Raw genomic sequence first — 23,880 nt, forward strand, 5'->3', positions numbered from 1 at the left:
CGGAACTGGGCACCTGTGTAGGACAGCAAAGCGGGAAGTTGGATTTGGATTTTGTTTATTGTCACGTGTACCGAGGTGCAGTGAAATGTATTTTTCTGCGAGCAGTTCGACAGATCATTTAGTGCATGAAAAGAATAGGAAATAAAAGAAAATACATAATTGGACAAGTGATGGGGGAATGGGACTTGGCGCAAGTTGAGGTGTGGGCAGTAGAGGTTTAACTGAGCAGAAGGTTATTGGAGGGTGAAAGAGGAAATTGGAATTGTTGGGCCTGGTGGTGACGAGCATTCATTTGAATGGAAGGTGAGGGCTACAATGCAGTGGACTGGGTTAATGTTGTTGATGGTACTTTGTTATCCCTGGGCGGAGAGATCAGTGACAGGCTGGGCTAGGGTGCCCTGCCCTCTGGTGGGGAAAGGGTGTTTAGATGCTTGTCAGTGGAGTAGGAATGAGTTAAAACAAAGTTTGCCGATGGTAATTGATGATGAGTTTATAACATCAGCATTGATGAGCCCAGTTGTGACGAGGCTCTTTGTGATGATCTGGAGAGTGATGGTGTATCCTTTCGAATGCCTCAGTCAGTAAATGCCTTAAACTGGTTATTCCTGCACCAGGACTCCTGATCACTGTCCATTATCCCATCAGGGGCAGAGTGAAGGGGTAAAGTGCCAGGACTACAGGATTTGCTTGCCTGTGATGCCCCATGCTGCTAACCAACCTGTTGCTACTTATTGTGCAATCACAGTGGAAGAATGACAATTGAGCAAAAGACGCACCAGCCTTTGGATTTATACCACAACATGGGCCCTGTGCCCTGAATACACTGCCCCAGCATGACCCAGTACCCCCAGCATGGGCCCAATGCCTCCAGCGCCTTGTCCCTGGCACAGGTTGGGTGCCCCACTTGTGTTTCCATCTTCTGAAGAGGGGGGACAGGGAAAGGAAGCCTATCTCATCTCTGCATTTGATGAACGAGTGCTGCCACCTTCTATACCATCTGGAGTGACAAACATGGTGGAATATCTCCCTGCTCTGTGGGGTGCTGGAGGAGAAGGAGAGAAGCACCGACTGAGCTGTGCTCAATCTCTGCTCTTAATTCTCATGAAAATATTTACCTGTGGGGAAACCCTGTGCTGTGGGTTAGACATTGGCCTTTCACCTCTCGGGTTTGCCATTGAAAACCATCGCTGATTGGTGAGATCAAAGTCCGCCCCCCCCCGCGCAGGTTGTTAATTGAGTTTGCCCAATCTAATTTTCATGGAGCCCAAACAGACATTAAGCTGGTCCGCTCACTGGAGGCTGTAGGATGGCTGGTACAGAGGATAGGAAACAGCAAAGCAATGGAGTGGCCAAATACTTTCTGAGCCCAGTACAATAAAGGGAGCTTTTCTCTGTATCTAACCTGTGCTGTGCCTGCCCTGGGAATGTTTGTTGGGACTATGTAGGGGGAACTTTACTCTGTCTAACCTTATGCTCAATTTCTATTGCTAATGTCCCTGTAGAAATGAGTTGAAGATTTGCAAGATGCACAAGTCGGTTATTCTTTAGCCATACATTCAAAAACTGAACACATCCAGCAAGCGGACAGTTTTTTTGAAGGGCTATGCAGTTAATTTGAAGGTTAAGAAAACAATATTATATATCGGGTCTAATCAGTATTAACAGCCGTAAGCAGTAGAGGGTTGCCTAGGTTATCATAATGTAAGTAAGCGTAGTACTTATTCTGTGTAGATGGGAAAACTGAAATTACCTGAATACCGAAGCAATTGGCAGAAGGGGTTTCAGACAAAGGATACTTGACCAGCTATACTGTTGAGGCTTGAGCGGTGTATTTTGAGCTGCTGAAGATGCATGGTAGTAGAGATCTATAGTTGCTGATGTTTTTATAATGGAACGCACTAAAGTCTATGGAGAACTCCTGTCTCTTTCTCGACACTCGTGCTTTGCTGTCTGCAGCTGTCCCCAAAGCTGTGCTGTGAAGTCAGCTGAAGTACATCGATATAATATCGCAGAGTCAAAATCTACCCCAGCAGTGAGGTAACGCAAACTTACAGAAAGGGTAGGGGAGCGAAAAGATGAAAGAGAGACCATTCCCAAACGCTATGGAAAAGAGAAAGAATCAGAGGAAGAAATGAAACTGGCAGCAGATCTGAAAGCAGAATTTTCATATGAAACACATTGACTCCATCGGTCCACCCCAGCAGGAGTGGGCTCAGGCTCAAGTCGATGCTGAGCTCTGATCAAAGGCCTCCACACCAGATGATCACACCTCCCCATGGACACTGACAAATCCCTCCCCCCTCTATGGGACTGCCTGTCCAATGAGCTCTCCATGGGCCAAGGCACTGAGATCTTCTCCAATGTGGTATTCAGGCAGGAGCATGTGGTTTGTTGTGAGGAGCACTCCAGGTGTGGCCTTTTCTTTACTGTACCCTGCTACCTGATTTTTATTAAGCAGAAGGAGCTACTGCAGCTGATAGTTTTCACCAGGGAGTAAAATTCTGGCATAGGCACTAAGCTTTCGAATGGGCCTGTCAAAACTCTGGCCCTACACAAGGGTTTGGCCTAAACCACTGCTAGTGTTTGATATTGGACCGTGAGCTCCCTGCAGTCTTGATTGTTGATGTATGTGGAGCTCAAGACACTGAGCATCGATGGCCCAAAGTTGGATATTCACACACTCCCTGTGCACTGGCATCTCTATATGGTGAGGACAGTCAATCAGCCTTTGTGTGCGTGCATGTGCGCATGAGGGGCATCATGATCATGGATGGACCCCAGCACAGCATTAGCACAGGGAAGGGAGATGTATCCAGTGTTCGTGTGTCACAGTCCGAGAATCTCACAGGGACTCTGCCCATCACTGTCTTAAACTTGATGCATTCAAGGCAGTGAGTTTGTGACAGTGAGGGGCGACAGTTTAAATACCATTGGCGGGTACATCTATTTGGTACGGTGCAGATAGAACATTACAGCGCAGTACGGGCCCTTCGGCCCTCAATGTTGCGCCGACCTGTGAAACCATCTGAAGCCTATCTGACCTACACTATTCCATTTTCATCCATATGTCTATCCAGTGACCACTTAAATGCCCTTAAATTTGGCGAGTCTACTACTGTTGCAGGCAGGGCGTTCCACACCCCTACTACTCTCTGAATAAAGAAACTGCCTCTGACATCTGTCCTATATCTACCACCCCTCAATTTAAAGCTATGTCCCCTCGTGTTGGTCATTAACATCCGAGGAAAGAGACTCTCACTGTCCACCCTATCTAACCCTCTGACTATCTTATATGTCTCTATTAAGTCACCTCTCAGCCTTCTCCTCTCTAACGAAAACAACCTCAAGTCCCTGAGCCTTTCCTCGTAAGACCTTCCCTCCATACCAGGCAACATCCTAGTAAATCTCCTCTGAACCCTTTCCAAAGCTTCCACATCCTTCCTATAATGTGGTGACCAGAACTGCACGCAGTACTCCAGGAGCGGCCGCACCAGAGTTATGTACAGCTGCAGCATGACCTTGTGGCTCTGAAATTCAATCCCCCTACTGATAAAGGCTAGCACACCATATGCCTTCTTAACAGCCCTATTAACCTGGGTGGCAACTTTCAGGGATTTATGTACCTGGATGCCGAGATCTCTCTGTTCATCTACACTACCAAGAATCTTGCCATTAGCCCAGTACTCTGCATTCCTGTTACTCCTTCCAAAGTGAACCACCTCACACTTTTCCGCATTAAACTCCATCTGCCACCTCTCAGCCCAGCTCTGCAGCTTATCTATGTCCCTCTGTATCCTATAACATCCTTCAGCACTATCCACAACTCCACCGACCTTCGTGTCATCTGCAAATTTACTAACCCATCCTTCTACACGCTCTTCCAGGTCATTTATAAAAATGACAAACAGCAGTGGCCCCAAAACAGATCCTTGCGGTACACCACTAGTAACTGAACTCCAGGATGAACATTTGCCATCAAACACCACCCTCTGTCTTCTTTCAGCTAGCCAATTACTGATCCAAACCGCTAAATCACCTTCAATCCCATACTTCCTTATTTTCTGCAATAGCCTACCGTGGGGAACCTTATCAAACGCCTTACTGAAATCCATATACACCACATCAACCGCTTTACCCTCATCCACCTGTTTGGTCACCTTCTCAAAAAACTCAATAAAGTTTGTGAGGCATGACCTACCTTTCACAAAACCGTGTTGACTATCGCTAATCAACTTGTTCTTTTCAAGATGATTATAAACCCTATTTCTTATAACCTTTTCCAACATTTTACCCACAACCGAAGTAAGGCTCACAGGTCTATAATTACCAGGGTTGTCTCTACTCCCCTTCTTGAACAAGGGGACAGATCTCTGTCCCATTCACAGTACAGGCCCCAATCACTGTGCTGACTGCAGCAACTGCACTCGTGTGGCAGTACTTGAAAATGGTGGGTGCCACCACTTGAATGAGAAATGTGCACACCAACTTGCTGATAGCCCTGTGCCAGTTCTGCAGTGTATGTGAAGAGGGGTCTCTCACCATGCCAGTTTTTAAGATTAATTCAAGACTTTGCCATCAGTTTTGTATGTCAAGGGTCACCAGGGTCAGTCTGACCCTTGCTCAGTCTCTGTTCTGTATGCTCTTCGTTAGTTATCCAGGCTCTTGCCATGTTGTAATCAACTTTGTTTTTTAGCAGTGGTTTTCCAGCGTGAGTTAGATGCAAAGTGAAACTCATTACACACTCCTATTGTAATATCAGCCCCAAGCTCAGGAATTCCCCTGACTGACTTTTCTCCCACCACCAACCTTGAGGACTCCTGTTTCCAACCCCACCCCCATTCTGTAAATCAAAACCCCTTTGTGACGACATAGAGCCAGGATAAGAGTATCACGGGGACCCTGATAGCAGTGGGCAAAGAGGTCTTTCCTCCTCAGTCTGTGTTGAGTTGGTACCCAGGAGACGGTTTTGTGTGCGACATACTCTTGGTTCCTTGGCTTTCAGTGACAGTCAGCTGAAGGCTATGCCACATTTCTCCAGCTGTCCTTTCAATTATTATAAAGTTGAGTATCAGTGGCGCTTGGCTGTCATTCATTTCCTTTCATACAATCAGAGGATATGGGGTAATTCTACCATCTCTATTGGCTCTTTGGAAGAACAATCCAATTAACCCCATTCCCCTTCCCTTTGCCCATAGCCACTTTGTCCTTTCCCAGGATTTATCAGGTTGCCTTTATTCATTTTGTTTCCACTTCTCTGATGACGCGCTCCTGATCACCCTAACTCAGTAAAAAGTGAATTCTTCCTCATCGTCTTTCTGGTCTTTTTGGCCAATTATCTTAAATCGCTGTTCTCTGGTTAACGATCCTCTGACCAGGTGACTGACCAGTTATCTGCTAAACTTTGGCTTTTGCCAGGACATAGACAAAGAGGAGAGGCAAAAAATGACATCAGTTGGGAGATGCTGCTTCCTGTACAGAAGCCCCATTGGCCTGATGTTAGGGACGATGTCTCATGAATTCCTAAAGCAACCAGGGTGGTTGGATTGTCTGTCTAAATCAGCTTTGCATGGACTTGTGCTTTCTAACAGCTTCTCTTCATATTTTTGCAAACTTGTGTCAGTGCGGTTTGGGGGTTCAATGTGTTTGTCAAAGTTAGTTCAAAGATTCGCCATTTTCCTTTCTGTTGAGATGCTGGTGTAGTCCCTCTCAGTCACCCCAACGCGATGTTCTGGGCGGTTGTAACGTTCCTCCCACTAGATTTCACTGGTGAGTTTCAGCAACCAAATACAATCTCCAACTCGTAACAAAGAACATAGCTTCCTTCAAAAAAATGTTTTATTTAAATTTGATGCGAATCTCAAATTGGGAGGGAGACGACAATGGAGTGGAAATCCCACCCCCTTTGTTTCCTCTGTTCTGTTACAGGACACACAAGCAATGTTTCCACTGCTCTAGAATTGAAATGCCCAAGTCATCAAATTGGTGCAATCCTCAACCTCGACAGTTTGATGCATGGATAGTTTACGGTGCCCTTCATTAAGTTGGAATCACACTGATTTTCTCCTTCCCAGCAGACATCAGAACAGGAAGTTGTGCACTTGTTCATCCCAACCCAAGCTGTGGGAGCCATTATTGGGAAGAAAGGACAACAAATCAAGCAGCTGTCCAGGTTTGCTGGGGCATCTATCAAGGTAATGGTCCCTTCTGCACTTCACATTCCATACCTCCATGCTGTGTTGGTGTCAGGCTGCCCAAGAGATCTACCCAAGAAGTGGGCAGCACGGTAGCATTGTGGATAGCACAATCACTTCACAGTTCCAGGGTCCCAGGTTCCATTCCGGCTTGGGTCTGTGCGGAATCTGCACATCCTCCCCGTGTGTGCGTGGGTTTCCTCCGGGTGCTCACGGTTTCCTCCCACAGTCCAAAGATGTGCAGGTTGGGTGGATTGGCCATGATAAATTCCCCTTAGTGTCCAAAATTGCCCTTAGTGTTGGGTGGGGTTGCTGGATTATGGGGATAGGGTGGAGGTGTTAACCGTGTGTAGGGTGCTCTTTCCGGGAGCCGGTGCAGACTCGATGGGCCGAATGGCCTCCTTCTGCACTGTAAATTCTATGCAAAATTCTATGTAAATCTACCCCAAGCCCATGTTTGGTGAGATGCCTCAAGAACCAACCATGATTGTGGGATTCCTGCTGTGTGATTCTCAGTACACGTTGTAATTCCCTGTATTGATGTTTTTTTTTGCCTTGGCTGGGTTCCCAAATACAGAAAGTACTGGCTTCCTGGTGAGGGCCTTCATTGCCATTTCCACTCACACTCCCAGTCTGGGTTTATAGCCTGGTTTATCTGTGACGGCCCAGCACATGTGCCCACCCTCAGTACCAGCCTTCCCGGACAGGCGCCGGAATGTGGCGACTAGGGGCTTTTCACAGTAACTTCATTGAAGCCTACTCGTGACAATAAGCGATTTTCATTTCATTTTTCATTTTCACTTGGCACTAAATGGTGACAACTGGTTGGACTCGGTGTTTGCAATTGGTGGCAGTCTTTCTTTTAACAGGTGAGTTGTGCTTGGGGGAAGAATATGGAGAATGGAAGAAAGTCGGGTACGAGACCAGAGGGAGGAAAATCAGGACTCTTTGTCCCCCGCAAAGCCATTGACGGTGGGGGTAACCGGGGAATTGTGCTACAGACCAGCCATGATCTAATTGAATAGTGGAGCATGCCCAACGGACTGACAAGAAATAGGAGCAGGAATGGACCATTTGGCCCCTCCAGCCTGCTGGACCACTCAGTATAATTATGGGTGAGCTTCGTTTCAACTCCACTGTCCTGCCCACCCCCTCCCCAAATCCCTCGATTCCCTGAGAGGAAAAAAACCTGTCTGCCCCAGCTTTAAATGTATTCAACGATGAAGCATTCACTCATCCCTCTGGCATAGAGGATTCCCAAGATTCATAGCCCTTTGAGTGAAGTAATTTCTCCTCATCCCAGTAAATAATCGGCTCCTTTTCCTCAGTCCGCGACCACCAGCGGAAACAGGCTGTGTCTAAAACAGCCTCCTGGTGTGTCCACAGAGGGATAGTGGACGGGGTCAGGTGGCTGTCTGGGATGGATGACAGTCTGGGTGGCACTTAGTTCAGTGATACAGGAAATAGTGCAGGTGTGTGCTGGAAGTCGCACAGGAACATTGATCGATAATTAAGTGGGCAAAACTGCGATTCGGGGAAGTTCACCTGTGAGGGTGGGAGGAGTTCACCATGTTGGAGGTTATTTGAGACAATTTGATTTCATAGAATTTACAGTGCAGAAGGAGGCCATGCAGCCCATCGAGTCTGCACCGGCCCTTGGAAATAGCACCCTACTTGAATCCCACTTCTCCACCCTATCCCCTTCAATCCCAGTAACCCCACTTAACCTTTTTGGACACTAAGGGCAATTTAGCATGGCCAATCCACCTAACCTGCACGTCTTTGGACTGTGGGAGGAAACCGGAGCACCCGGAGGAAACGCACGCACACACGGGGAGAACATGCAGACTCTGCACAGACAGTGACCCAGGCCAGGAATCGATCCTGGAGCTGTGAAGCAACAGTGCTAACCACTGTGCCACCTTGCTTTGGGTTCTTTACGATGTGGTGAGAGAATGTGAGCTGCTGCTTTTTTTTTCGTGGGAAGTGGACGTCGCAGGCAAGGCCAGCATTTTCTGTCCATCCCTAAATGGTGACGATGAATTGCCTCCTGTGAACCACTGCAGTGCGTGTGGTGTAGGTGGGCCCATTCTGCTGTAAAAGAGCAAAGGTGATTTAGTTGTCCTTGGACACATCACAAGAGGTTAGTGCACAATGATTAAATTTACAGCAGAGAAACAGGCCAATCAGCCCAACTGGTTTGTGCTAGATCCACACGAACCTACTTCACCCAAACATCAAAGTCTATCGACATATTCTCTCTCATGCGTTTATTTGACTTTCTCTTGCACCTTATCAAAAAGGCTATTGGAATGATGGCCTTTATCCCAAAAGAGGAGTAAAATTCAGAAGTGAGGATTTCTTCCGTTGTGCCGAGTTTTGGTCAAACCCCACCTGGAGTACATAAGAACTAGGAGCAGGAGTAGGCCATCTGGCCCCTCTAATCTGCTCCACCATTCAATGAGATCATGGCTGATCTTTTGTGGACTCAGCTCCACTTTTCGGCCCGAACACCATAACCCTTTATTCCTTTATTCTTCAAAAAACTATCTATCTTTACCTTAAAAACATTTAATGAAGGAGCCTCAACCGCTTCACTGGGCAAGGAATTCCATAGATTCATAACCCTTTGGGTGAAGAAGTTCCTCCTAAACTCAGTCCTAAATCTACTTCCCCTTATTTTGAGGCTATGCCCCCTAGTTCTGCTTTCACCCACCAGTGGAAACAACCTGCCTGCATCTATCTATCCATTCCCTTCATAATTTTATATGTTTCTATAAGATCCCCCCATATCCTTCTAAATTCCAACGAATACAGTCCCAGTCTACTCAACCTCTCCTCATAATTCAACCCCTTCAGCTCTGTAATTAACCTCGTGAATCTCCTCTGCACACCCTCCAGTGCCAGTACGTCCTTTCTCAAGTAAGGAGACCAAAACTGAACACAATACTCCAGGTGTGGCCTCACTAACACCTTATACAATTGCAGCATAACCTCCCTAGACTTAAACTCCATCCCTTTAGCAATGATGGACAAAATTCCATTTGCCTCCTTAATCACCTGTTGCACCTGTAAACCAACTTTTTGCGACTCATGCACTAGCACACCCAGGTCTCTCTGCACAGCAGCATGTTTTAATATTTTGCCATTTAAATAATAATCCCTTTTGCTCTTATTCCTACCAAAATGGATAACCTCACATTTGTCAACATTGTATTCCATCTGCCAGACCCTAGTCCATTCACTTAACCTATCAAATCCTTCTGCAGACTTCGAGTATCCTCTGCACGTTTTGCTTTACCACTCATCTTAGTGTCGTCTGCAAACTTGGACACATTGCCCTTGGTCCCTAACTCCAAATCATCTGTGTAAATTGTGAACAATTGTGGGCCCAACACGGATCCCTGAGGGACACCACTAGCTACTGATTGCCAACCAGAGAAACACCCATTAATCTTGCTTTCTATTAATTAACCAATCCTCTATCCATGCTACTACTTTACCCTTAATGCCATGCATCTTTATCTTATGCAGCTTTTGTGTGGCACCTTTTCAAAGGCTTTCTGGAAATCCAGATATACCACGTCCATTGGCTCCCCGTTGTCTATCGCACTGGTAATGTCCTCAAAAAATTCCACTAAATTAGTTAGGCACGACCTGCCCTTTATGAACCCATGCTGCATCTGCCCAATGGGACAATTTCTATCCAGATGCCTCGCTATTTCTTCCTTGATGATAGATTCCAGCATCTTCCCTGCCACCGAAGTTAAGCTCACTGGCCTATAATTACCCGCCTTTCTGCATACCTCCTTTTTAAAACAGTGGTGTCACATTTGCTAATTTCCAATCCGCCAGGACCACCCCAGAGTCTAGTGAATTTTGGTGAATTATCACTAGTGCATTTGCAATTTCCCTAGCCATCTCTTTTAGCACTCTGGTATGCATTCCATCAGGGCCAGGAGACTTGTCTACCTTTAGCCCCATTAGCTTGCCCATCACTACCTCCTTAGTGATAACAATCATCTCAAGGTCCTCACCTGTCATAGCCTCATTTCTATTAGTCACTGGTATGTTATTTGTGTCCTCCACTGTGAAGTCCAACCCAAAAAACCTGTTCAGTTCCTCAGCCATTTCCTCATCTCCCATGATGAAGTCTCCCTTCTCATCCTCTAAAGGACCAATCTTTTTTGTTTTATATATTTGTAGAAACTTTTACTATCTGTTTTTATATTCTGAGCAAGTTTACTCTCATAATCTATCTTACTCTTCTTTATAGCTTTTTTAGTAGCTTTCTGTTACCCCCTAAAGATTTCCCAGTCCTCTAGTCTCCCACTAATCTTTGCCACTTTGTATGCTTTTCCCTTCAATTTGATACTCTCCCTTATTTCCTTAGATATCCACGGTCGATTTTCCCTCTTTCTACCGTCCTCCCTTTATGTTGGTATAAACCTTTGCAGAGCACTGTGAAAAATCACTTGGAAGGTTCTCCACTGTTCCTCAACTGTTTCACCATAAAGTCTCTGCTCCCAGTCTACCTTAGCTAGTTCTTCTCTCATCCCATTGTAATCTCCTATGTTTAAGCACAAAACATTAGGGTTTGATTTTACTTTCTCACCCTCCATCTGTATTTTAAATTCCACCATATTGTGATTGCTCCTTCCGAGAGGATCCCTAACTGTGAGATTATTAATCAATCCTGTCTCATTACACAGGACCAGATCTAGGACCGCTTGTTCCCTCGTAGGTTCCATTACATACTGTTCTAGAAAACTATTGCGGATACATTCTATAAACTCCTCAAGGCTGCCTTGACCGACCTGGTTAAACCAATCAACATGTAGATTAAAATCCCCCATGATAACTGCTGCACCATTTCAACATGCATCAGTTATTTCTTTGTTTTTTGCCTGCCCCACCATAATGTTACTATTTAGTGGCCTATCGACTACTCCTATCAGTGACTTTTTCGCCTTGCTATTCCTGATTTCCACCCAAATGGATTCAACCTTATCCTCCATAGCACCGATGTCATCCCTTACTATTGCCCGGATGTCATCCTTAAATAACACAGCTAGACCACCTCCCTTACCATCCACTCTGTCCTTCCGAATAGTTTGATACCCTCGGATATTTAACTCCCAGTCGTGACCATCCTTTAACCATGTTTCAGTAATGGCCACTAAATCATAGTCATTCACGATGATCCATTAACTCATTTATCTTATTTCGAATACTACGAGCATTCAGGTCAAGTACACTTATGTTGGCTTTTATGCCTCTGTTTTGACTTTATGGTGAAACACCTCGATCAGTAACCTTTCCTAAGTTATATTTCTTCTTAACTTTTCTCCTAATTTTCCTTGTCGTTGAACCCATATCTTCATGTAACAACCCGCCGCGTCGCTTACAATTTATGTTTTTACTTCTCGTTTTATTCCTTTTAGTATTACTGGGCCTATTCACTGAGCTCCCCTCAGTCACTGTACCCTGTACTGTCACCTTTTTTGATTTTTGACTATGTCTTCTCTGCCTTACACTTTCCCCCTTACTGCCTTTTGTTTCTGTCCCTGTTTTACTACCTTCCGACTTCCTGCATTGGTTCCCATCTCCCTGTCACATTAGTTTAAACCGTCCCCAGCAGCTCTAGCAAACACCCCCCCTAGTACAGCATCAGTTTTGGGCACTGCGGCTTGGGAGGCCTTCGATGAAGGGTTTAGTACAGATTCAGTTGCTTTATACCAGGACTAATCGAGTTAAATTATGAGGACAGGTTGAATAAACCTGGCTTGCATTCACTTGAATTTAGACAGTTTTTTTAAAATTAGGGGCAATTTAGCACGGCCAGTCCACCCACCCTGCACATCCCCGGGCTGTGGGGGCAAGACTCACGCAGACACAAGGGGAATGCTCAAAGTCCACATGGACAGCGACCCGAGGCCAGGATCAAATCCGGGCCCTCAGTGCCGTGAGGCAGCAGTGCCAACCACTGTGCCACCGTGCTGCCCTGTGTTTAGACAGTTGAGTGGTGATCCTGTTGTGTATTTTGATCGATAGGGTTTTGTGAAACAATTCCCTCTCATGGGCAAATACAGAGACAGAATAAAGGGGCATAATAGTAAAATTAGGATCACCTGTCCACGGGTGAAATTGGGTCCAATAACATCCTGGTTCCAGGACGTCTTATCTTTGGGTTGTGTGGGGGGGGGGGCTCCTGCTAGGAGCCCAGGCCCTGTACAGCGGTGCGTCTGTGGTGGGAGCTGACAGGAGCCTAGGAACTCAGGCTCTGTTCTGTGGTAGGAGCTGACGAGAGCTTCGGAGCCCAGGCCTTGTACAGCGGTGTGTCTGTGGTGGGAGCTGACAGGAGCCTAGGAACTCAGGCTCTGTTCTGTGGTAGGAGCTGACGAGAGCTTCGGAGCCCAGGCCTTGTACAGCGGTGTGTCTGTGGTGGGAGCTGACAGGGGCCTACGAGCCCAGGTCCTGTATAGCAGTGTCTGTGGTGGGAGCTGGCAGGGGCCTAGGAGCCCAGGCCCAGTACAGCAGTGTGTGGTGAGTCGGAGAGATATTTGCCAAGTGGAACCAAAGGTTTCTGGGGCTCTGATCCAATTCGGCTTCTTCAGCCGCACTCCACTCCGGAATTCCAGCTTTGAAAGACAATCCCTGAATATAGTGGCCAACTGTAACCGAGTGAGTCATTTTGGTAACTGGGTATGAAATTTGTTTGTCTGAATCACTGCTTGACTTTGAGTAGGCTGCAGCATATTTAGATTGTATGGTATCCGGTGGGAGGTTTCCCACCCACCCCCACATAGCCTGTCTTTAGAAATGGAGTGTAGGTAAAGGCCTTAATTTCCTTTCCTTTGGACTGCCTTCACTATTAAAGAGATGTGGTAGAAGTAGGCTTGGGATGTTGGTGAGAGACGATTATTTTGGTTGTGCTTTGTAAATCTCTGTCTTGCCAGCATGTTGACGAAGTGGGTGATGCACTGTGTGTGGCTCATGCTTTGTTGTGTAACCAGTGCTCTTAAGCCCTCCCAAGGTTGCTAATTAAAAGCTGAGGGGGTGGGGCTGTGCAGGGGGTGTGGGATGAGCCTAAGGCACAATCAGTATTCAGCTCAAAAAAATGCATGTTTCCCCTCCTCTCAGGCCACAATTAAAGCACAGTTTGAAGTTGATGTTTGAAGGCTTGAATGACATTCTTGTGTGCTCTCTTTGCGCTCTCGTCATGCTTTGAATATCCCGCTCTCTCCAGTCTCCAAGGAGCTCAACTTATTTGCAAATTAATCCGTCTGTTCCCCCACAAACGGCAACTAACTGTCCATCTCTGACCCAGACCACTTGATCATGTGATGGTCCGGCACTGAGGTGGGAGAGAGGCGAGCTGTGTCCTTTTTTTCCTCAAAGAAAACTAAATCCTCTTTGAATTTAATTTGAGTTGAGTCTATATTTAGTGCAATTTCCATGACTTTTGGGTGGTCTGACACCCCTGAGTTGGAAGTTCCTTTGTCAGCCTCTGATCCACGGCCCTCCCTCGGACTGAGAACATGGTGTCAGTTTTCAGTCAAGCTGCTGCATGACAAGGAGTAAAGCCAGCCCGTTCCTCGATCTCGGGTACACCCCAGCTTACTTGTTGTAAATTGATACTCCTCAATTCAGGGGGTAGCTTCCACATCCTGCAGCTTGGTAGTGTAAACAATCCATTGCCGTGTAACTCTGTGCCCAGCACCCTTTGGTGTTTAACATTGGCTAGCGATTGTGCCTCTCCGTATTATGCCAGGCATTGGGGTGAACACCCTTGCTCTTCAAGATAGTGCCTGGGGGTCTTTTATATCAGCCTGTTCGGACAGACGGGACCTCAGTTTAATGTCACATATGAAAGACAGTGGGGCAGCACAGTGGTTAGCACTGCCGCCTCATGGCAACAAGGTCCCAGGTTCGATCCCGGCCCTGGGTCACTGTCCGTGTGGAGTTTGCCAATTCTCCCCGTGTTTGCGTGGGTTTCGCCCCCACAACTCAAAGATGTGCAGGCTAGGTGGATTGGCTCTGCTAAATTGCCCATTAATTGGAAAAAATGAATTGGGTACTCTAAATTTTTTTTAAAGGTACCGTTTCACCTTAGAGGCAGAATAATGCTAATAGCATCAGATGGTGCATGGCGAAGCAAGCTTGGGAGACAAAATATTTGACTCCTGTTCCTATATAATAAAAGCCACCCAGCTATTTTGTATTTTTGAAAAATATTTTTACTGTAATAAGGTTTTTGAAACTTTTCATAATAATAACATTAACAGTGACATAAACATGTTATAATAAAATTCCCCCCCACTCGGGGGCTTCGAGTCCGTCCACATTAACAAGATCCATCTCCAGGCTTCCAGGGAGGCAAAGGGCAAGACGTCAGCCTCTTTCGCCCCCTGAACTTCTGGCTCTTCCGACATTCCAAAGATCGCTACCTCCGGACTCGGCACCACCCGTGTTTTTACTACCGTGGACTTTGCCTCACCAAAACCCTCTAAGCTTCGGGAATGCCCATAACATGTGGACATGATTTTCTGGACTTCCCGCGCACATCACACACTTGTCCTCTACTCCGAAAAACTTACTCATCCTAGCCACCGTCATGTGAGCCCGGTGGATTACCTTGAATTGTATCAGGTTAAGGCTAGCACTTGATGAGAAGGTATTAACCCTGCTTAGGGCATCTGCCCATAGACCCGCCTCTATCTCTCCTCCGAGCTCGTCCTCCCACATGCCCTTAAGTTCCTCCACTGGAATTTCCTCTGCCTCCGAAAGCTCCTGGTAAATATCCGATATCTTCCCCTCTCCCACCCAGGTACTGCAGACCACTCTATCCTGTATCCCCCGTGGCGGCAGCAGCGGGAAGGCCGGAACCTGTTTTTGACAGGAAGTCTCGCACCTGCAAATACCTGAACCCGTTCCCTGCTGGCAATTCAAATTTATCCTCCAAGGCTTTCAAGCTGGGAAAGCTCCCATCTATAAATAGATCCCCCATCCTTCTAATTCCTGCCCTTTGCCATCTCCGGAACCCACCATCCAGCCTACCTGGTACAAACCGGCGATTATTAGAAATCGGGACCCAAATCGATGCTCCCTCCACTCTCTTATATCTCCTCCATTGCCCCCAGATTCTCACACCACCACCACCGGACTTGTGGAGTATTGGGCGGCGAGAACGGAAGAGGTGCTGTTATCAGTGCTCCCAGACTGGTGTCTTTGTATGACGTCGCCTCCATCTGCTCCCACACCGACCCCTCCCCCACTACCCATTTCCTGATCATGGCTATATTAGCCGGCCAGTAGTAATTGCAGAAGTTGGGCAGCGCCAACCCACCCTCCTCCTCCTCTCTCTCTCTCTCTCTCTCTCTTCCCCCCCCCCACTGCGCTCCAGCAACACTTTCTTCACTCGCGGGGTTTTACCCGCCCACATAAAGCCCAAAATAACCTTATTCACCCACTTGAAAAAGGCCTTCGGAATGAAGATGGGGGAGGCACTGAAAGACAAACAGAAATCTGGGGAGGACTGTTATTTTCAGGGTCTGTACCCTCCCCGCCAGTGATAGTGGGAGCATGTCCCATCTCTTAAAGTCCCCTTTCATTTGTTCTACCAACCGGGATAGGTTTAACTTGAGCAGTGCCTCCCCTTCCCGGGCCACCTGGATTCCCAGATACCGAAAGCTCTTCTCCACCATTCTAAGCAGCAGCTCTCCAGTCTCTTCTCCTGTCCTCTTGCCTGGATCGGGAACATCTCGTTTTTCCCCATGTTCAATTTATACCACGAAAATTTGCCAAATTCCCCCAGGATTCGCATTACTTCCCCATCCCCTCCAACGGGTCTGAAATATACAAGAGCAGGTCATCTGCGTAAAGCGAGACCCGATGCTCCACCTCCCCACTCCCCGCCCCCCTCGAACCAGCCATTTCCAGTTCCTAGATGCTCTTAATGCCAGGCCAATGGCTCTATGGCCAAGGCAAACAGTAATGGGGAGAGGGGGAACCCTTGCCTCGTCCCTCGGTGTAGTTTAAAATAGCCCGACCGGCGTTTCTGGTTGCGGCTATGCGGAGCTAAGCCGCACGTTCGGCAGCTCCCGCCAGGAACGGACTTTTGGGCTCTTATTAGGGCCCCCTGCGGTACTTTTTCAATGTTTCCCGACGTGGGAAGGAGTCAGCAACATTTCCCCAGCAGTATATGGCCTGGGCCAGGAGTGGGGCGAGTAAGAAAGTGGTTGCAGCTCCAAAGCAGAAGCGAGGAAAGAAGCACAAGATGGCAGCGGGTGGAGACCAGGAGGCAGTGGGCGCAGGAGCAGCAGGAGACTGTCCAGCGCTGCTTCAGGGAGCTTAAAGGGGAGCTGCTGGAGCCGTTGAAGGCTTCAATTGACAAGCTGCTGGAGACTCAGACGGCCCAGGGGGTGGCGATCCGAGAGATCCGACAAATGGCCTCCGAAAGAGAGGACGATTCCTTATGCCTCGCGGTGAAGGTGGAGATGCATGAGGCGCTCCATAAAAAATGGCAGGAGAGGTTCGAGGAGATGGAGAACCGGTCGAAGCGGAAAAATCTGCGGATCCTGGGCCTTCCGGAAGGGCTGGAGGGGTCAGACATGGGGGCCTACATGGTCATCATGTTAAATTCGCTGATGGGAGCTGGGTCCTTTCAAGGGCCCCTGGAGCTGGAGGGGGCCCACAGAATACTGGCAAGAAGACCCAAGCCGAATGAGCCACCACGGGCGGTGCTGGTGCGGTTCCACCGGTTTGCTGACCGGGAGTGTGTGCTCAGGTGGGCCAAGAAGGAGCGGAGCAGCAGGTGGGAGAATGCGGTGGTACGGATCTACCAGGACTGGAGTGCGGAGGTGGCAAAGAAGAGGGCCGGGTACAATCGGACGAAGGCGCTGCTGAACAGGAAGGGAGTGAAGTTCTGAATGCTGCAGCCGGCGCGTTTGTGGGTCACCTACAAGGACCAACACTTTTACTTTGAGTCCCCGGAGGAGGCGTGGGCCTTTGTGCAGGCCGAGAAGTTGGACTGAAACTGAGGGTTGGGTGCGGGGGTCTGCATGTAACTGTGTTACATTTTGAGGGGGGTGTTCTCTGTTTAATGTTGGTTCTTTGTTGTTTTCAGGGTGGGTGGGGCACTGTTTTCTGCTTGGGTTTGTTGGATGGGCTCGAGGAGGGGGGCAGACCTGCAGTGTGGGGGGCTGATGGTGTGAATGGGGGGGGGGGGGGGGGGGGGGGGGGTTGGGGCCCCGCGAGGGGACCGGGTCGGTAAAGGGAGCTGCTCTAGAGGAGGTGGGGTCGGGCAGGTGGAAAGCGCGGGCTTTTTCCCACGCTGAGGGTTGAAGGGGGCGGGGCCGGAGCTGGGAAGCGCGGGCTTTCTCCCAGCGGTAGGGGGAGGAGGAGAGCCTGCTGGTGGGCACTGGGGAGGAGGGGAAGCCCCACACTGGGAGGGGTTGGAGGTGTGGCGGGAGTGGCCGGGGTCAGCAGGAGTCAGCTGACTTGCGGGAGTGCAATGGAGGGAGCAACACAGCTAGGGGGGGTCCTAGCTAGGGGAGGGGTGGGGGTGGTGCTGGGTTGCTGCTGGAATGGCCAAGAAGGAGCTGGAGTATGTAGAGGGGGTCGGGATGGGGGTTTGCCACCGTGGGGAACGGGCTGAGCGGGGGGCGCGGGCACGTGGCGGGCTGAGGAAGGGTAATGGCTAGTCGGCGGGGGAGGGGGGCAGGTAGCCCCCTGATCCGGCTGATAACCTGGAATGTGAGGGGACTGATTTAGGGGTTCTGGGGACTGATCAACGAGTGGGCAGGTCTCTTTGTTTTGGGCTGAAGGGACGTCTATGTTTGTTCTTTGCTAATGACGGGCGTTAATTTATTTCTTCTTTTTTGTATACATGGGGGGGGTTTGCTCTTTTCTTAGTATTTTTTGTTATTGATATTTTGTGAAAATTTGAATAAAAATTATTTTTTTAAAAATAAATAAAATACCCCGACCTCAGCCGGTTTGTACGCACACTCGCTACTGGTGCCTGATAGAGCAACCGCACCCAGTCAATAAAGCCCTCACCAAACACAAACCTTCCTAGCGCCTCCCACAGGTAATTCCACTCCACCCGATCAAAAGCCTTCCCCGCATCCATAGCTACCTCCACCTCCCCTCCTTCTGAGGGCATCATAATAACATTCAAAAGCCTTCAAACATTGGCCTTGAGTTGCCTGCCCTTTACAAATCCCGTCTGGTCTTCCCCTATCACCCCCGGGACACAGTCCTCTATCCTTGTGGCCAGTATCTTAGCCAGCAGTTTGACATCCACATTCAGTAGAGAAATTGGCCTGTATGACCCGCATTGCTCGGGATCCTTCTCTCGTTTCAGGATCAATGAAATCGAGGCCTGCGACATTGTTGGGGGGAGGACTCCCTTCTCTCTTGCTTCATCAAATGTCTTCACCAGCAGTGGGCTCAATATCTCTGAAAACTTCTTATAGAATTCCACCAGGTAGCCGTCAGGCTCCGGGGCCTTGCCTGACTGCCTGCCCTCCAGCCCTTCCACCAGATCCTCATCTACCCTCGGAAACCTCAACTGACCCAAAAACTGCCTCATCCCCTCCACCCCAGCCAGGGGTTCCGGCTCATATAATTTACTATAGAAGTCCTTAAACACCTCGTTCACCCCCACTGGACCAGGACAGTATTCCCGCCTCAACTCCTTACTTTACCTATCTCCCTGGCTGCCTCCCTTTTCCTCAGCTGGTGCGCCAACATTCTGCTTTTCCCGCACTCATAAATCACCCCCCTTGCCTTCCTCAACTGTTCCGCTATTTTCCCTGTAGTCAACAGCCCAAACTCCACCTGTAACCTCCACCTCTCCCTCAGTAGCCCCGCGTCTGGGGCCTCCGAGTATCTCCTGTCCACCTGGAGTATCTCCTCCACTAACCTATCCCTCTCAGCCCGTTCCGCCTTTTCTCTGTGGGCCTGTATAGAGATTAGTTTCCCTCTGACTACTGCCTTCAAACCGTCGCTGCAGAGACCTCCCCCGTATCATTTGTTTCCAGGTAGTTCTGGATGGACTTGTTAACCCGCCCACAGATCGCTTCATTCGCTAGCAACCCCACATCCAGTCTCCACAGCGGGCGTTGCCCTCTCTCCACACTAACCCGTAGATCCACCCAGTGTGGGGCATGATCGACACTGATTGGCCGAGTACTCAGTCTCCACCACCTCCGGTATTAGCGCCCTACCCAGAACAAAGAAGTCGATGCGAGAGTATACCTTGTGGACATGTGAGAAAAAGGAAAACTCCTTCGCCCTTGGCCGTGCAAACCTCCATGGGTCTACCCCCCCCCCCCCCCCTCCAAACCCACCATCTGTTCCATAAACCCCTTCAATTCATTTCACGCAGCCGGCCTCCCCCTGTCCTGGATTTTGACCGGTCCAAATCCGGATCAATGGCTGTGTTAAAGTCTCCTCCCATGATCAGGTTATGTGACCCTAAGTCTGGGATCTTACCTAACACCCACCGCATAAATTCCACATGGTCCCAATTCGGAGCACATATGTTCACGAGTACCACCCGCACCCCCTCCAACCTCCCACTCACCATTATGTACCTACCACCCCCGTTGTCTGACACGATTCTCCCTGCCTCGCATGCCACTTGTTTGTTGATCAAGATCGCTACTCCCCTGGTCATTGAGTCCAGCCCTGAGTGGAATACTTGGCTGACCCACCCCTTTCTATGTTCTTTGTTCTCAATCTCGTCTGGTCTGTAACCTTTAGGTGTGTCTCTTGTAGCATTGCCACGTCTGCCTTCAGCCCCCTCAAATGCGCAAACATGCAAGCCCTCTTGACCGGCCCTTTCAGCCCTCTGACGTTCCATGTAATCAGCCTGGTCGGGGGGGCTTCCAGCCCCCCCTACCGACTAGCCATCACCCTTTTTAGGCAGCCTCTAGCTCGCGCCCTCCGCCACCTGGAGCCCCCCCTCGGGCATTCACCGTTCCCGATCTCCCATTTGTCTCCTAGTAACAGTTCCTCCCCTGTCAGCAAAGCAGCTCCCCCCCCCCCCCCCCCCCACCCCCACTCTCCCTCCTCCCCCCCAGCAACAACTCTAGAAACCCAATCCCCCAAGTCAAGCTCCAGCTTAACACCTGCTCACCCCCCACTGCGCTTCCGAGAGTCAGCTGACTTGATAGCGCCCGCCCCTGGCACCAAGCAGTCGGTCTCCCCATTGTTCTCTCATCTTTCCCCCCACTTGGACAAACATATCAAAAGCATCACATCCCCCAGTAAACAAACATCAGAAAAAGAAACAGTGAAGAAACAACCACTTTAGAAAAAAAACACCCAACAAACAAAACCAATCCCATAGCCCATCCCCCCTCTAACCAGCTCCCTGCAAGACAAAGTTACCTTCAGCCATTCAAACAGCCCCTTATTACACACAGCACTACTTATACTTATACAGCCCAGCACAACAAATCATCACCACAGTACTCTCCAAGGCTTCAGTGTATTTTAATTCGCCTCCAGCCTCTTTTCTTTAATAAAAGTCCATACTTCATCTGGTGTTTCGAAGTAGAAGTCCCGTTCCTCATGTGTGACCCACAGACGGGCTGGGTACAGCATCCCAAACTTCATCCCCTTCTTAAAGAGGGCCGTTTTTACCCGATTAAACCCAGCTCGCCTCTTGGCCAAATCTGCGCCCAGGTCCTGATAAATTCGCAGCTCGCAATTCTCCCACTTGCTGCTCCATTCCTTCTTGGCCCACCGCAGAACGTGTTCCTTGTCAAGGAATCGGTGAATGTGTACCACCATGGCCCTCGCTGCTCGTTCGTTCGGGGCTTCTTCGCGAGGGCTCCGTGCGCTCTATCCACTTCCAGGGGCCGAGGGAACGCCTCAGCCCCCATCAACTTCTCGAACATGTCCGTCACATAATTCCTCACATCCGATCCCTCACTGCCTTCAGGGAGGCCGACAATTCTAAGATGTTGCCTCGTGGACCTGTTCTCCAGGTCCTCCTGCATTCTTTTCTGGCGGTCGTTCATCATCTCCACCTTGGTCTCCAGCACGGTTATGTACTCCTCGTGCTCGGACACCTTTTTCTCCAACTCCTGGATCGCCCTCCCGTGGATCTCTTGATTCTGCACAACTTAATCAATCGAAGCCTTAATCGGGTCCAGCGTGTCCTTCTTCAGCTTGATGAAGTAATCTTCGAAAAACTTCACCAGCTGCTCCGTCGACCCCGCGGCCCTTGCTCTCCACCATGCTTTCCCGCGTTGCCGGCTCTGTTCGCGTCTTCCTTCTAGGACTTTGTCTTCTCACACAGCCACTTCTGGCCCAATTAGAACATAGAACAGTACAGCACAGAACAGGCCCTTCGGCCCTCGATGTTGTGCCGAGCAATGATCACCCTACTCAAACCCACGTATCCACCCTATACGCGTAACCCAACAACCCCTCCCTTAACCTTACTTTTTTTAGGACACTACGGGCAATTTAGCATGGCCAATCCACCTAACCCGCACATCTTTGGACTGTGGGAGGAAACCATTCTCCATACACCGGAGGGGGATTTCTCCTCACTGTCTCACTCTTCACCAATTTATCCCATAAAATCCGGGGGAAAACGGGGGAAAAGGTCCAAAAGTCTGTCACAGGCAGGAGCTATCAAATGTGCGACCTACCCTTCCATGGCCACCACCGGAAGTCCCCCAGCTATTTTGTATTTTAATTAGGGAACTGGCTTGCTGGTTTATTTTTAATGTGATTATTATATTCTAGTAAGCATGTACATTAGAAATGGGTAGATTAACATTTTCCCCCTGACAGTACCTTGTATCACGTATTTGACACTTAAAATATAATAATAATCTTTATTGGCATAAGTAGGCTTGCATTAACATTGCTATGAAGTTACTGTGAAAAGCCCCTAGTCGTCACATTCCGGCGTCCGTTCGGGTACACTGAGGGAGAATTCAGAATGTCCAAATTACCTAACAGCACGTCTTTCGGAACTTGTGGGAGGAAATAGGAGCCATCGGCCAGTGGTAGCACTATAAGTCAGAAGGTTCTGGGTTTCAGCTTCTGGAAGCTGACTGTATAATACACACTGCTACCTGTGGCACAGTGGGTACCTCTGAGCCAAAAGCTCCAGGTTCGAGTCGCAGTCCTGGACTTTATGGCCAAGGAAGGTACGTTCATAACGTGACCAAACACGTAAATGATTAACCTGTAAAACCATGTCTATAACAGGCAGGAAAAATGGAAAAATAGTTGAGGCCTCAACTACTAGTTTAACCCTACCCAAAGTACTTCCCCATTATACTCTGTCTCCTGCCACTCGGCCAATTTCCTAAACAGGCCATATAATTTGCCTTCAGTTCCATGGGTTTGAGCTTTAGCCAACCGCCTCTTATGAAGGATTTTATCAGATGTTTTCTGGAAGTCCATTTAAAATATCCATTGGCATTTGCCTGACCACTACACTTGGCATCTCTTCAAATAAAAAAATCAATCGGGTTCATCAGGCATGACCTCCCCATCACAAATCAACCAAAAATGTTCAAAGTTCTGTTACCCGATCCTTAATTATTGACTCTTACTCTGGCAATTTCCTGACAGAAGATTTTCAACTCACTGGAATTTAATTCCTTGGTTTTTCCCTCTCATCTTCCTTTTAACAAAGTGACGCTCACAATTTTTCGAGCTTAGAAATGTTGGAAGATTATAATGCAGGCAACTGAAATGTTCTCAAAAACCCCTTTTGTCGGGAGGATGTAAACCAAACTGATCATGGAGATTGGTCACTCTTCAGTCCCATTATTTTCTCCATTACTATTATTTTGCTTTTATTAATTTTTCTAAATCCCTGCCCCTCATATACTATTAGTTTCTTGGGACGGCCAACAAGTTGGCCTGTTCCTTGACTGTATATGCTGATGCAAAGTAATCATTCAGTATTCAATATTTCCTTACTTTCATTGACATTATCACCACTATCAGTATTCAAGGAGTCCACATTATACCTCACCGTCCACATTTTTCTAATGCAATTGCAAAGTATTTTTGTATATTTGGGTATCCTTGTTAAGTTTCCATTCGTACTGCAAAATATATTTTTGGAGTCATCATATTAGACTCAAAATGTTAACTCTGTTTCTCTCTCCACAGTTGCTGCCAGACATACTGTCATAGAGGTTCCCAGCATAACAGGCCTTTCGGCTCAACTTGTCCATGCCGCCCAGTTTTTACCATTAAGCTAGTCCCAATTGCCTACATTTGGCCCATATCCCTCTATACCCATCTTACCCATGTAACTGTCTAAATGCTTTTAAAAGACAAAATTGTATCCGTCTCTGCTCCTGCCTCTGGCAGCTCGTTCCACACATTTACCGCCCTCTGTGTGAAAGAATTGCCCCTCAGGACCCTTTTATATCACTCCCCTGTCATATTAAACCTTTGCCCCTCTGGCTTTCCACCCCCCTACCTTTAGGAAAAGATTTTGTCTATCTATCTTATCAGTGCCCCTAATTATTTTATGGACCTCTGGGTGGCGTGGCGGCACAGTGGTTAGCACTGCTGCCTCATAGCTCCAGGAATCTGGGTTCAATTCCAACCTCAGATGCTGGGTTACTCCACTTTGTTTTTATTTCAAATTTCCAGCATCTGTAGTCTTTTGTTTTTATTTCCCCCCCCC

General features: G+C 48.4%; 1 protein-coding gene across 4 annotated transcripts in view; it reads left to right on the forward strand.

Moving 5' to 3' along the window:
• The window catches only part of igf2bp2a (insulin-like growth factor 2 mRNA binding protein 2a), a 246,149-nt gene that overhangs the window by 214,405 nt on the left and 7,864 nt on the right, over positions 1-23,880 (forward strand). For 2 of the 4 annotated variants that reach the window (XM_038786815.1, XM_038786799.1), the window contains one exon: positions 6,072-6,191. In XM_038786815.1, coding sequence (XP_038642743.1) covers positions 6,072-6,191 — 120 coding nt within the window. The remainder of the gene's footprint in view (positions 1-6,071; positions 6,192-23,880) is intronic. The other 2 variants (XM_038786808.1, XM_038786819.1) reach the window with 1 other exon arrangement.

This window comes from Scyliorhinus canicula, chromosome 2 (assembly GCF_902713615.1).
Source record: "Scyliorhinus canicula chromosome 2, sScyCan1.1, whole genome shotgun sequence".
NCBI lineage: Eukaryota > Metazoa > Chordata > Chondrichthyes > Carcharhiniformes > Scyliorhinidae > Scyliorhinus > Scyliorhinus canicula.